General features: G+C 28.3%; 1 protein-coding gene across 3 annotated transcripts; it reads right to left on the bottom strand.

The window, feature by feature from the left end:
* LOC106686174 (protein DENND6A) lies at nt 1–13,375 on the bottom strand. 3 transcript variants are annotated; one of them, XM_014429354.2, is made up of 3 exons: nt 13,219–13,375; nt 10,743–10,856; nt 1–8,885 (listed from the first exon to the last, which is right to left on the bottom strand). In XM_014429354.2, the coding sequence occupies exon 3, from the start codon at nt 8,854–8,856 to the stop codon at nt 7,159–7,161; it is 1,698 nt and encodes a 565-aa protein (XP_014284840.1). In that variant the 5' UTR covers nt 8,857–8,885; nt 10,743–10,856; nt 13,219–13,375; the 3' UTR covers nt 1–7,158. The 3 variants fall into 3 exon arrangements, with proteins under 3 accessions (XP_014284840.1, XP_014284831.1, XP_014284849.1); XM_014429345.2 differs by lacking the exon at nt 10,743–10,856 and having other exon boundaries at nt 13,219–13,374; XM_014429363.2 differs by lacking the exon at nt 10,743–10,856 and having other exon boundaries at nt 13,286–13,367.
* Nucleotides 13,376–14,582: the final 1,207 nt, after the last annotated feature.

Genomic DNA, 14,582 nt, shown 5'->3' with positions numbered 1-14,582 from the left:
TAAAAATCACAATTATATTTCAGAGCTACAGACAGGAAAATAAATAAAAACACTAGTTCCTCCATTCACTGGTAACTACATTTGATATACAAACGATTATAGATTTATACAATACATTGATAATAAACTTCAGATATTTTTATAAGTCATTTTTTTTTTTTGTCATGACAAATTGAGCTAATCAACATTCACAAAGTGATATATGATATAAAAATTAGTTTCGTTTACAGTATGCTATCCTTCAAGCACATAATTTAAGATCTAGCCTATTTAATCCCATACTTTTATACAATAAGGAATTTGTTAAATACTAAAAGAGTATAGCCAACAGCCGTAACTCTCATTGTAAACAATAATGTATGGTCTCAGGTACTACAATCTGTTATAGAATTAATTAATAATTTCAGGTACTTATGTTCAAATGATATATTTATTCATTGATAAAACTACAAACTGAAAATCCAATAATTTTCATATGTATTATTCATTCCAACCACAGACCATATAAATATTTACATATATTTACTAAAGTTTTCACAGTTGAATTTACTTATTAACACAAATAAATCCTTTATTTTATAAAGCAATACATACAATAAAACATTATATCATTAGTTAGGAAGAAGACTGTCACAACTCAAAATAATTCACTTTTATGTTTTCGCATTGAAATGACTCCAATTAGTCAATATTTTTTTTCTGGAGGAGAGTTACAAGTAAAAATTCTTACAAAGCCATCTAGTAGGTGAAGGAATTACAACTTGTAACAAATTATAACTCTCTTCCATATAAAAATACTGACAAATTGCAGTCGTTTCATTGGGAAAACATAAAAATGAAATATTTTGAGTTGTGACAGTGCTCTTCCAAACTGACGATGTGTTGAAACAATATTTTGTCACATGTTCATAACAAGCAGAAAAAATAAGAATTCCAATTTTCAAAAACTTTGATGTGAATGATTTTTGTGTACCTTGATAAAACATTATTTATCTTAGCCTAACATAAATGCAATTCTGAACTAAGAACCAATATCATTTAAAATGTGTTCATGAGATATAATACAGGATTATAGTATCAGCTTACCAACCAGCTCATCACATGACAAATTCTTGGAAATTTAGTTAAAACTGGCAAAAAAGATAACCTACTAATTATACATAAATATTGAGTATTCATAAGTATATTTTAAACAAAAGCTATATTTTAGCACAATCAATGAAAATATAAAATCAATTAATTTCTTGTATCAACATCAATCCATTTTCCAATAATATTCAATCCACTAAATAATCATTTTATTTTATTTCAGCCTCTAAGCATACAAAATAAAGAAAAAACTTTTTCTTTTTTTTTAATAAATAACATTTCAGAAATTAAGGAACCATAAAATTGTATGGTTTTGAGGATTTCAGGATCTGGATCTATAAAAAAATTATAAGACCAAAATAACTACTGTATTCCTTCATGAGGCTTAAAAAATATTGTCTCAGGAATTCATTAGCAATGGTACTATGTGAAATTTTATTTCAAATATGAGTAGTGTCAACCAAACTGTCAAAGTATCCTTAATTTTAGGAACTAGTAGATTGGATACACAATTCATATAGATATACAAAAATTTGCCAAAAAATATTCCTTTCAAAATTTTTCATTTTTAAATAATGTCCATTACTTTTGTATTAAAACTTTCATTTTGCTTCAAAAGGCAGAAACTTCTTTTGAAGAAAGTGAAGGACCCGAATCAAAATGAGAGGGATAGAGAGAGAACTTGAAAAAAACTTTTTGGAAGGTTACCGAACTACAATACAGCTGGAAGTAGTAGTAATGGCTATGTCTTATATATAAGGTTTAAATATAAGTTACCATGGAGTAAAAATAAAACAATAACAAAATATTAAATTTTAAGTATACTTAACCTTCATGAACTTTCAAGAATATTCTTAGTAATTGATACTTAAAATTTTGAAGTTGTTTAAATTTCTCTTTGTTTAAAAAAAGAGGAAATGTGATGATTTGCCTGAATACTAGTAAAATCACCCTTAGTCATTATTTTATAATATTGATATCAAACTTTTTCTCCTTAAAAAAAATTAATATTCAATTACCAAATAAAATCTTAGTTTTTCATTTAAAACTGACATTTTGATCAAATTATGTGAGCCATCTTGAGGTGGTGCAATATGATAATCAGCCACAGTAACGTAAATCAGGAAACGGAAAAGTTGTCAACAATATCATTAAAATATAAGAAGATGGTCAGGGTTGCGGTCAAAAAAGGAACAAATAGTTTATAACTATTTAATGTCCGACGTTTTGCTCCACTTTGGAGGGCTTCACCAGGGCTAAAAAGATACAAAAAAACAACTAAGAACATTATAACAGTAAGATACAATAAGGTAAAACCATCTTCTTGTATTTAAGTTTTACGGTCAACTATATATATATATATACATATATAATAGCATTAAAACATTTTCCTTATCCTTGTGTTAGACTAATATACTCTTATTACCAAACTTTCTCTAAAATTTGGAGGAAAAAAAAAGGAACTTCTAAGAAAGTATTGATTTAAAAATAAAACCTTTAGATCAACAAATAATATATACGACAGTACTTTTCATTGCTTACGAGGTGTCATTTCTATTGCAAATTTCACAAAAAGTACACTAAAATCATTCTTTACATGGACTCCTCTTGAGAAAAACTTTGTAGGCATCTAAATAATGTTCAATTTATTTGCAGCACACTAACCATATTTTGGAACATATTTAAAATATTTAGTACCATTACATAACTTTTAAATAAAAATGCATTAAATTCTTCTTTTAATTAGATTAACTTGAAATACAAAAATTAAGAAAAAGAAGGGATTCTTAAATCCTAATTAACATAAGTCAATTTTCAATTAGTCAATATTTATTAAAACAGTACTTAACTCAATAGACTGATACACGAAAACTACAATTAAGATCATAATAAATTTTGATTAGTATAAAGAAATAAATAGGAAATACTACAGAATGAAAATCCTATAAAATATGTTTTATATTTCCATAACAAAGTGATGCTTCAGTCATAGTTTAATCACAACATATACAAATAAAAACATAAAAACTTAGGAACATGAAAGACATGTGGAGTCCAATAAAAATAAGGAAGCATGTTTGATTATTTACAGAACTTTAGGAATTTAAGATATGCGGTATCAAAATAAATGAGAATAAAAATTAATTAAGAAGGGAAATGCGTATCATTTTTCAGTTATGGAATTACTCAGTCCAGAAACCACAAAATAAGAATTCACCAATACTTCAAACCATAAAAATCTTTATTAGTTATTACTGAACCAAAACACACTCAATAACAGGGAGAGAGTAGGGCAAACAAAGGGAAGAATGACTTAGGGATTTTAAAAATAAATTATAACAGAAAATAATTAGAATAAGGACAGATGAGTTGACAGTTACACAACACAGATTTCCATGACCTACAAACAGTATGTACATATATACAGAAGAACCCAGTTTATCCATCATAGTCAGGACCGAAACATTGCTATTTATAGAAAATGTAGAAAAGAAAAAAATCTATATTATATATATCTTCAGGAATCCAATTACACCCTTCTCACTACTTTATTCTTTAAACATTTGAACAATGTTTCATGCTCATTTGCACATTACACAGATCATATTGTTAATTTGTGGACATACGTCATTTTAAATTAAAAATCATTTTTATATATTCCCAAATGAATATAAGTCCTAATTTTTTAACTTTCATTATTGCTGTTTTCAAACAATGTTTGCCTTTTCAAATGCACTTCCCTCCTTTTGTCCACTTACTTGTCTACATTTCACTTCACTGCACTGAAAAAAATCTAACTCATAGATTACATTAAAATACAGTACAAAACATAATGTATAGGTTATATAAATATTAATATTTATATACAATTAAGATAAATTTGTTGGACCAATCTGTTTAATAAAACCGGATTGTCCAAAAACGACAATGCCTACATAGTTGATTTATTAATGGTGGTTCTACTTGAGCTATATATGTACACTAAGGCTTGGTATAAAAAGTTTCTAGAATTAAAAAAAAATTAATTTTTCGAGTAACCCAAAAACTGTACATTTCCTATAAAATTGTCACCATTCAGTTAAAAGGTAATTGAATTCTTTAAAATACAAAACTAAAATCATCTGAATCAGATCAGTATTAACAAAAATTTGTACTTTGGATCGATGTGTATTTTGTAAACATCCTCTGGATGCTTCTATAAAAACCCGTTTTGTGTTTATATTAACATATAGCATATAAAACACATACTGGTAGCTCAATGATTCATTGATCTATGTAACTCAAAAAATGACAATGGCTACGAAGCTGATATTATACAAAAGGGCTGGGTTTGAAAAAAATTTGACTCTAAGTGGTCTAAAGAAATTATTTTCAAAACAAAGCGGAAGAGTATCATTAAAATCATTACCAGGATGGTACTCCCCATTAGTTTATTATAAATTTTATAAATTTAAGTTTAATTATTTGGTTTTGTTTAACCTAACTTAGTGTTTTCCCAGCAGGATAGTCTTTCTACTTTTTGATGGGTAAATATACCAAGAACGTACTCTTTAAAAATATATATAGTAGTACCACGATCTTTCTCTAAAACAAAGTAGAGCCATGATGAATCGTCCACATGTTCTTAAGATAATTTTTAAGTATACTTCTTTGTGATACCAAGTCTATTAAAGAGCATTGTGAAGTAAGAGCTTCAAAATCGTTACAATTAATTTTCTTATCTTTAATTGTTCTGTTTCTTACTCCGAGAAATTCAACAATTTATTTTACTCTTAAACCTTTATTCAACTTTTGTAGTAAATCTATTTTATCTTTGAATAATGTTAACTACTAAATCTTAAGCTTAATGGGTTAAAAAAAAAAAAATTAAATCTTTTAGTTAAAATACGCTTAGAATAGCATGTTCAGTAAATCAAGATTATGGGAATTAATAGCATAATAATTTTATGATGTTATAAAAAATCTGTTTAAACATTCTAAACATTACAACGATTAGATATATTTCCTTATCTTTTATCAAAAGTTTGATCATTGGTCAACAACGAAACAAACTTTGAACAAATCAACAAATGAATTTCAATCAAACCACAAACTGTCAAACATCAAACACTCACTTTATAAAATTATAAGCAATTATTATTCCAAAATAACTTCATTATAATTCTTAATCATTTACAGTCAGACCTGCAAAGCATTTTCATGATTGTACAACATCAATATCAGTTATCAATTACCAAATAAAAAGAAATAAGTGGAAGAGAAATAGTAAAAATAAATTGCCTTTAAGGAATAAATGAACACACTAATGAACATTAGATTTAAAATAAAATCTTAAGTTATTCTGGAATAAGTCCATTTCGAATAAAATAACAATTTTGCCTTAAATCCCCTATGACACTTCCATATACCATACAACAGCCATCAAAGTGGGACAATATTGAATAGAAATAGGTGAGAAAGGTAATTTAGAAGCTTTGACATGATATTGGAGACATGTTTTTTTCCAGAAAGAGAACAGTCAGAGGTAATTCCAAGATTTTTGATGGGGGGATAGTTATAACCTATTATAGTAGCCTTTGTCTTCTCTGCATTTATCTTCAGTTAGCCAAAACAATTTTAAAAAATAAACGAATGAATTTCACGAAAAAAGTTTTTAGCGAAACCTAATTTCAAGAGTTAAAATTTAGAATCTGTACATAAATGTCAGATTTCAGAACTTGAAATCTGTCAAACATGCAGGTTCTATGTACCTTGAATTAAACCCACTAAAGAAGAACGTATCATCATACAACATCAGCAAACAGAAGGAACAGGAATATAATTAATTATTCAAAAATAAAATTTAATTAAATGGAAGAACATAATTATAACAAAAGAGCAACTACTATTATAAGAAAAATAAATTAAACAATTAAGTTAAAAAAAATTTTGGTTTTTATTGTTTGATTTTTTAGAAATCATCTACTACAGAATTCAGAAATAGTATTAAGAGATGTGTTTAAGAAGCTACAGTCCATCATATCATAAATTAAAAATAATCGCTTCTTCTATGATTCAACCATAATAATCCTCATAACTGTTTAAACTAACAATAACAAACTAGTACAATCCCTCAATTCGTATATTTTACATCATGAAAAACTTTGGACCTGAGACCACAACACATTTTCGTAAATTTAATTGAAATTGCTAAATAAGCTTGATGAGCTTAAAAATTATCTACTTAAAATAACTTTTAACATGCGCTAAGAAGTTCAAAAGAAACTAATCAAAAAATTTCAATCACATAGCATATCCACAACCTGCATAATATGTGTTAACTCTTTTAACAAATACCTTAGTAAGGATGTATTTTATTAATTTAAAGAAGCAATATTTTCTGAAGAATTAAAATTTAATGACCACAACTATAAAATATACAAATATTCATTGTCGCGATTTATCACAAATATGGAATGAATGACAATATCTTTTTTTGGCACATTGTCCTATAATAATACATATATGAAATTGTAATTAGCTTAGCTAAAGAATGGAAATTCTAAATTTCACAGATTTAACCCTTTGGACTTTGAACCAATAAATTTTTAAATTATCAAGTTCATCTGAATCCACCTATTTACATCCTTTTTGTTATTATGCTTTGCATAAAAACTTACAGAATAATGCACCAAGAATGGAGCCAATGGTGTGCAAAGGGCTGACAACTATCATATAATCATATTAAATTATTTACATTTTTACATCAACATAAAACCACTTTTTTAAAAAAAAATTCATAATTGTTTCTTTTATCTACTCTTTTTAAAAAATTTAAAATATTACACTAATTATTTGTTTTTGTTTCTTTTTTTCAAAATATGATCCCAGGTACTACAAAAATAATTTTTAAATAGAAACTTAATTCTTAAACTTAGTGAGTATTTACAATTATACCTACCTAACTCTCAAACACACTCACAGAAATATATACAAATATGGCAAATATAGTTTGACATTCAAATATATTTTGATTTTTTATGTAAAAATGAGACAGAGTGAGCAACTATCAGAGTTGTCAAGTAATGGTCAGCTAGGCTTGGAATTAAGAACTGACCTAAGGTCATCTGGTAATGTACAAACTATTTCATCCATTCGTTGTTGGAGTTGTTTACAAACATGATCACTTATCCGCACATTTCTGATCCGACATTCCTCAAGTTTGCAGCGTATCTTGATAATCATGTCGACCACTTCGACTTCTTCTTTACCCTGTACCCATTGACGGAGATCTGCCTCTGACAACGCTTCTAACTGCAGTATCTGAAGTTTCTCATTCATAGACTTACTTCGTGTACTATACCACCCTATAAAATTGGGGCTCCTGAAGAACCTCCTATAAAGACCTTCCCAATCACCTTTGATACCTGTAGTCAGCTGAGGACCAGATTTGGATAAGGTTGCAATAAATGCCTCCGGATTAAATGGCCAAGGAGACGGAGCTGCCTTATATGGAGAAATGTTTTTGTGAAGAGGCATAAGCGTTGACATGTACCTTTCTAATGGTATCATAAAGCTTTGGGTTAACTCCAGAAGATGTCGCCTCAAGAGAGCACTTTGAACCTCCTCTGGTCTGTTAGTTTGTATACCTTTCAATAATTTTTTTACTATCCCTTTATCTTTATGCAAAAACGGCTCATACTGAGTATAAACACCAGATTTACTATCAAATGCTTTAACAACCCCTTTCTTAATTTTATTTTTTTGTAAAGTTGATGCCTTTGTAGCCTCTGGCAATTTGATGATATGCGGCCAATGTTGCAAAGTTTTTGAAAAGAATGGATTTGTGACACCAAGAATTATAGGAGGAGGAGGCTGAGTAGTCTTAGTATACTCTTTGAACTCAGTATCATGGATCGTGAAATATGGTCTGTGTTCACCACAATACATCAAAGGCATAATCATAGTCACAAGAGCATGTACCATTTGTGAACAAGTCTCTGGTGAGGATGCCATTACGACTATTGGTTCACCAATTAAAACTAATTCCCATAAAAGCTGAATATGGTAAATACAATTAGAAAAACAACTAAAGAGGTTGTTGAGATGTACACATGGGATAACACTGGTTGAGCAGATAGATTGCAGAATAGAAGCATTACCTAGAGAAATGTCACCAGGTATTTGGGCCTGGAGGACCATCCCTAAAAGGGGAAGACTCACTATCTCTCCATTAATAGGAGGAGGCCAATGGTCGATCTCATGGCAAGCTGCTTCAATGCTCAAAGTTCCATTTTCGAAGAATTCTGGAGCTATCATGCGACAAACAGTTAAAAATAGGTTCACAAAAGGATATTTTGATAATATAATTACACTTTTTTGAAAATAGCCTCTTGGAAGTGTTGTGTCTTTGACCTGCCTAAAATAAACATATCCATACAGATAATTTCTATTGGCTAGAAGGGATACTGAATTCCCATTATTATAGGTGGCATGTGAAGATGTCGGGCAAGCACTATCATGAGGAATATGGCGAAATCTAAAATGAAATTGTGTATCACCCATGCATCCTGAATTGGAATCAGGAAAAGCTAAATAACATATATTGGTTTTATCTTCTTCACTTAACTTAGTACAAGTTGGATACACAATTTCCAAAGCTTGACCAAGTTCAAGGTCAAATGTGACAATACATATTGCATGTATCCAGGCAGAGAAGCGTTCCCAAGGCTTAAAACTTCTTTCAGTCTTTGAGTCATCTGCAATATGCGAACCACCAGAAGCCATTTCTTTTCACAAGAGCCAAAGGCCCAAACCTGAAATGAAAATAAAACACTATAATCACAGGTTTATACCAATCTCGTAGGAGTTATTTAATTAATAACTGATTAATTACATCATCATAAAATAATAATTATTAAAAAGAACGTCAAGCCGTGGGGTACCTCCAGCCGTAAATGCCAAAGAGAGGAAGTCAAACTGACTAAGCTCAGAATAGGTCAAATGAGGCTCACTCACTCCTATCTTATCTCAAAACAAACACCTCTGAAATTTCAATGTAACAACAATTTAAAAATTAGCCATATCTTCCAGGAATGCCCATATTTCATGTCACACCTCAATAAGGTGTTAAACCCGGATATTTCAAAAACTCTTAAGACAATGATAAAACAATAAAATTAGTTTCAGTTTTTAAAATCAAAAGATTTACTGGCACAAATATAAAATTGGAAAGCCAAAAAAATTAATAAAATAAAACAAATGTAAGCAAAATTAAACAAGAAATAAATTGCGTTGATGACCAGTGATGTTTTACCCCATTAAAAAAAACAAACAAACAAGTACATTATCATAAACAACAGAAATAATGGTCGGGAACTGGTCATAAAATATTTAATGAGTCAATATTTTGTTTGTATTTATCTACTTTGTATCTTCGCTATTTTTTTCATTTATATATTATAACTTAAAATCATTAGCTTTCTATTTAGTTTCATTTTCAATAAAAATTATAAAGATTTATAATCCAGACAATAATGCAGCATAATGAGTGATTTATTTAACACCTGGCTTTCAGTCTAATTTATTTGACAGCTCTTGAAGTTAAGTTTAACCAACACTACCTAATATACAATCATGAAAAACAAAATTGCACATTAATTCAGCAATCCACTAATGATTCAAAATACTATAATAAGTTCATAATCATGAATCAGATAGGTTGTACCTTAAAAAAGATGCAGAATTTTAGAGAAATACTATAAAATAACATCTTTCTAGAATAAATTAATTAATCTTTATATTTTAATGATTTTTATAAATTTTTGCCCCTAACCATGCTGCCCCCACTTTTGCCTACAGTTTTACTTTTTTACATGAACTCTGTAGTTCTACTGTTTTATACATGGCTCCTTGCCAGCAATAATTAGATTTATGCTAGTATAGAGAAGCCCTCCCTGACAAATTGCATAGAGCTCAGTGCCTCTCGTATCAAATTATCAATTTTTAAACTATCCATTTCATCATATTTTTAAGTTTAGATAGTAAGTAATTTATAAGTAATTTGGAATTCATACAATTAAACTTTAATAAATTTTGAAAGATTTTCCAACAGTGATAATCTATTCAACCCGGAATATTTTATAGCACCAATATACTGACAGGTAAAAAATATTTTATCCTTTAACTGAAATTAACATGATTAGTTGTTTTAGAAACAAAAGCTAAAGAAGCTGAGTTTGAAACATGTTTGTCAAGAAAAATAATTTTTTTCATTTTGAAGCAAAAGTAGTGGATGGAATTTGACAAAATCAATACTAGGCAGTTTTTATACTAATTTTTAATTAAATATTACATATTTTAAAATACTGATTCTTACACTAAAAAATACTGATAAAAGTAGGCCAGACTTATTTTAATTACCAGAAGAGTGATTTACACAGTTTCCCTATAGATCACGCTAGTTGTAAGAGGGGAAAGATCCTTACTTTAATATTCTTTAAGAGGTCTGCAATATATTTACAATGTTCTGTGCAATTCTAACCAAGTAAAATTTTAAAGAAACATTCAAACTATTGCTTTCTTATTTTATTAATATTATTATTTTAAGTAAATTTAATTTCCTTTTTAACAGCAATAATAAAAGTCAATTTAAAAAACAGTATAGCCAGAACCTCTGTCAAAGCTCCCTGATGATGACCTGAAACTCATGTTGAAACATCAGCACAAATAAATAATTTTGTGTTTTTTTCTGAATTCACTCCCTGAACATTTTCTCCTCTTGAAAACTAAAAATTTTAAAAACATTATTTCATGTAAAATTTTTTGTTTTGACTAAAAAAAAATAAACACACTCTGATACCGTTGAGCCTCATCTATATCTAATCTATCTATATAATAATGATCTACTACATAGAAAAATAATTATATCAAAACAATTAAAACAAAATTATAGTTTTGAAAATTGCTATGTAAGAGCTGAACATTATCTTAGTAAAGAATTAAGAAATTTGAGCGTTTGATGCTAAGGTATACTAAGATTTTACTATTTGAACCATGTATTTTACCATTTGTACTAAGTTGAAATGGATTTTTGAAAAACTAATAAATGTTTTTGATTACAATTTACATACATTGTTTTAGTCTCATAAAAAAAACTAAAAACATACCATATAATTATCCAAATTCTTCTTTTAGGATTATCAACTGCAATAAATACCATTCCAGGAGTTTAATTAAAATAATGTTGACTGAATTGAGAAGTAGGAAATAAAATTATTAAGATGATTTGAAAGAGAATTAATATATAAAATTAATAAAATAAAGAAAATAATAATATTATAAGGATGAGCTAATAAGAAATTAATGAATATCATTAATAAAATAAAAGAAAAATAATATACAAAATTCATAAATGTCACATATTTATATTATCTTGTGTGAAATAGTGATTAAATTGAGTAAAGACCAAATTTATAATGCAAAACAAAAATAAAATTTATCAATTAATTAAATGATCAGAAAATAAGAAAATACAGTGATTAAAATGTTATAAAATAAATAATAAAAGTTTAAAAAATATAGGCTATAGTTTTAATATATTATAACTCTGAACCAATCTGTTAAATCCTAACATTGTAACTAAAATCCTAAGACTTAATAATGGATATCCAATTGACCTGGTAAAGAGCTTTGAAATAAAGCATCTTTCTCCTCTTTCAACTGGCAAAGAAGATAAAAGATTTTTCTCAATGTCACACAAAGTTTCCTGTTACACAGGACATAAACCTCTTCCTATCACTTCATTAAAATGTTTCCAGTCTTCTTGTCATGAAATGATTATTACATTAATAAATGCAAAAACCTTTCTCATTACGATTGTTTTAATAAGCATGAATGAATAAGATAATAAAATAATTGCATCCTGTCATCAAGCATGTAACAGTAAACGAGGTGGGAAAATATGATGGATGGATGAAAATGACATGGATAAAGATCTTTATAAGATTTAAGTTTTATTTAAATGTGGTTATATTACTGACTTAGTTCATTCAGTTGTCAATTCTAAAAATAATATTAGATAAAATGAGGTTAAAAACTTTAATTTTAAATGAATATATCTTATTGAGGTACTAATCCATATATGTTCTGTGCAGAAATCAGCTGTTCGAAGGTCTAAACAATCATACGCTACATCAAATTACAGAGCTCAGTGAGTCAAATAGTCTACGGAGTTGACTGTTATCATCAAAACTGAAATTATTTGCTTACTTTCAATAATCTTTTTTGGGGTTTTACTGAAGATTGCATAGAAGCAGTAACACTTAAATTTTTGATTTCCATCTTCCAGTTAATATTAAGCTTGACAAAGAATACTTAATCGTATTTGTGGAATAAAGGGAAACTTGATTTATACTTCATCACCTGAATGACAAAGCTGAGGGTTTGAGAACCACATCAAAACAGATAAAAACATTACTGTTTTGATGCTAAAATGATAGGTATAACATAAAAAATTTATATTCAAAAATTATAAAGCAATTAAAAAAATAGTGATAGGGAGAAAAATTCATACTCACAAATTTATCACAATATACATTCCAATGGCCTTGCTGAGGCCAGTAAATTAAATTAAATGAAGACTGTCAAGTATATGTTACAAAAACAATAACAGAATATATGAACTTTCTACTCAGTTAAAAGTAAAACGATCAAGAACAGGTATTCAACAGATCAAACAGTCATGAGCAATTATGATCAATATGCTGAAATAATTTAGAGGCATTTCTTAGTAATTAGCCTATTTACACAAGCAATCAATCTGTAATAAAAGTTCTAGATAGTTAAAATTTGGATTAAGATTGGAAATCAGACTAAGATCTCTGGCTTTTACACAAAAACAAATTAGTTTCACAGATTTGATGAAGTAATTTGATAATTAAAAGAAAAGAAAAATTGATAATGAAGAAATTAACATTCTTTTCTTGTAAAGGCCAGCAATTCTTGAAAAGGCACAATATAAATAGTAATCACAATGCTATGAATAATGATAACAAAATTTAATGAAAAAGTTTTATCTCTGGAAGACTTAAATGACAGTTTTGGATTACACCGAAGATATTAGAAGACAATCACAACAAGTGCAACTACCTTAGTTACGTTTCATGTTGTATCACCATCTCGACTGAATTTTTTTAAGTAATTAATAAATTCTAACCAAATCCACCACATAGCACCCTGTTAGTCCTAGTCCAGGCCATACACCGTTTCACTGTGAGAGATAGTTGCAGTGTCATCCGTGGGAGTGCGCTAATGTCGCACAACCTTGTTCCTCCCGTCTGAATTAAATGGCAACATTGGAATGAAGTAATTGTAATTACTATTACTTAATATGTGTCTGGATGTTACTAGAACTAATAATAAGAATCACAATTTTAGTTGATCTCTATTTATTAGATAATTCTATCTCTATTTTCAATGTACATGTTACTCGATGGAATAGAAAGTTTTCCAAAATGCTTTCTCCGCTTGGGAAATCATTAGACTCTACAAACGGCTTTACTCTAAGAAATGAAAGATAATGAGATTTAATGATTCTTAAAACTAAAAAGTGAACTATTATGTACATTATACTAATCCAGCTGATATTTTAGATGATTTCTTTAAACCACCTCAGCACGTAATACCAGATGGTGAAAATCGATTTAAGAGAAACCTTGCTTACCACCAACTTTCTTATTATCTCTAGTACCAAAATTGACAGTGAACATAGATGTTATAATCAGCATACTAAATAAAGCATGGAGGTGCTTTGTGATAAGAATAAATATTATTAGTGAAGACCATATTACTTGACAATCATTCCACTCCAAGACAAACACTAGGATAAATGAAGTATCAAAAATCCTCAAAAAAAAAAGATAAAAAATATTGATCCGTTTGTGAAACCTTCACATCAAATTCCTATGGTGAAAGAATTGTTGGGGAGATAAGGGGACAAATGTGCGTTTTTCAAAGCTGTATTAGTTTTAATCCAAGTGATGAATGTTTCTTGTACGTTTAATTTAATGGACGTATAAGTAAGAGAAATAAACACCCTAAAAAAATTAATACTTTATTACAAGTTACCCTCTCTTACTTATCGCGTTCGGTCGTAAAACAAAATTAATACTTTTACAATGTTTAAATGTGTTATAATTAATATGTTTTACCTTCAACTAGTAGTCACTTACCTTAATTTAATTTAAACATTATTCTCTTAAGAAAACAAAGTTTCTAAAGATTTTTTGAACAATTTATGAAATGAACCCTAGAAAACCCTAGAAGTAATGTCAAAAAATTCCCTAAATATTTCAGTTACTATCTTAAACGACCGAACGCCTCATTAGTTTTGGTTCAAGAGCGCATGTTTCTTCAATATTTTTTCATACTAAATATAATGAAAAGATAAGCAATATTAAACAATAAGATATTACAGCAACAAATAAGTTATTCGTTATCATAGATACAAATTT

Source organism: Halyomorpha halys, unplaced genomic scaffold, assembly GCF_000696795.3.
Source record: "Halyomorpha halys isolate HHAL.00 unplaced genomic scaffold, Hhal_1.1 Scaffold34.1, whole genome shotgun sequence".
Lineage (NCBI taxonomy): Eukaryota > Metazoa > Arthropoda > Insecta > Hemiptera > Pentatomidae > Halyomorpha > Halyomorpha halys.
The sequence above is the reverse complement of the archived record's forward strand: the minus strand, read 5'-3'. Positions and strand labels throughout refer to the sequence as shown.

Excerpts from the sequence above, each read along its gene's own strand:
- LOC106686174 (XM_014429354.2), bottom strand. The coding sequence starts at position 8,856 with ATGGCTTCTGGTGGTTCGCATATTGCAGATGACTCAAAGACTGAAAGA.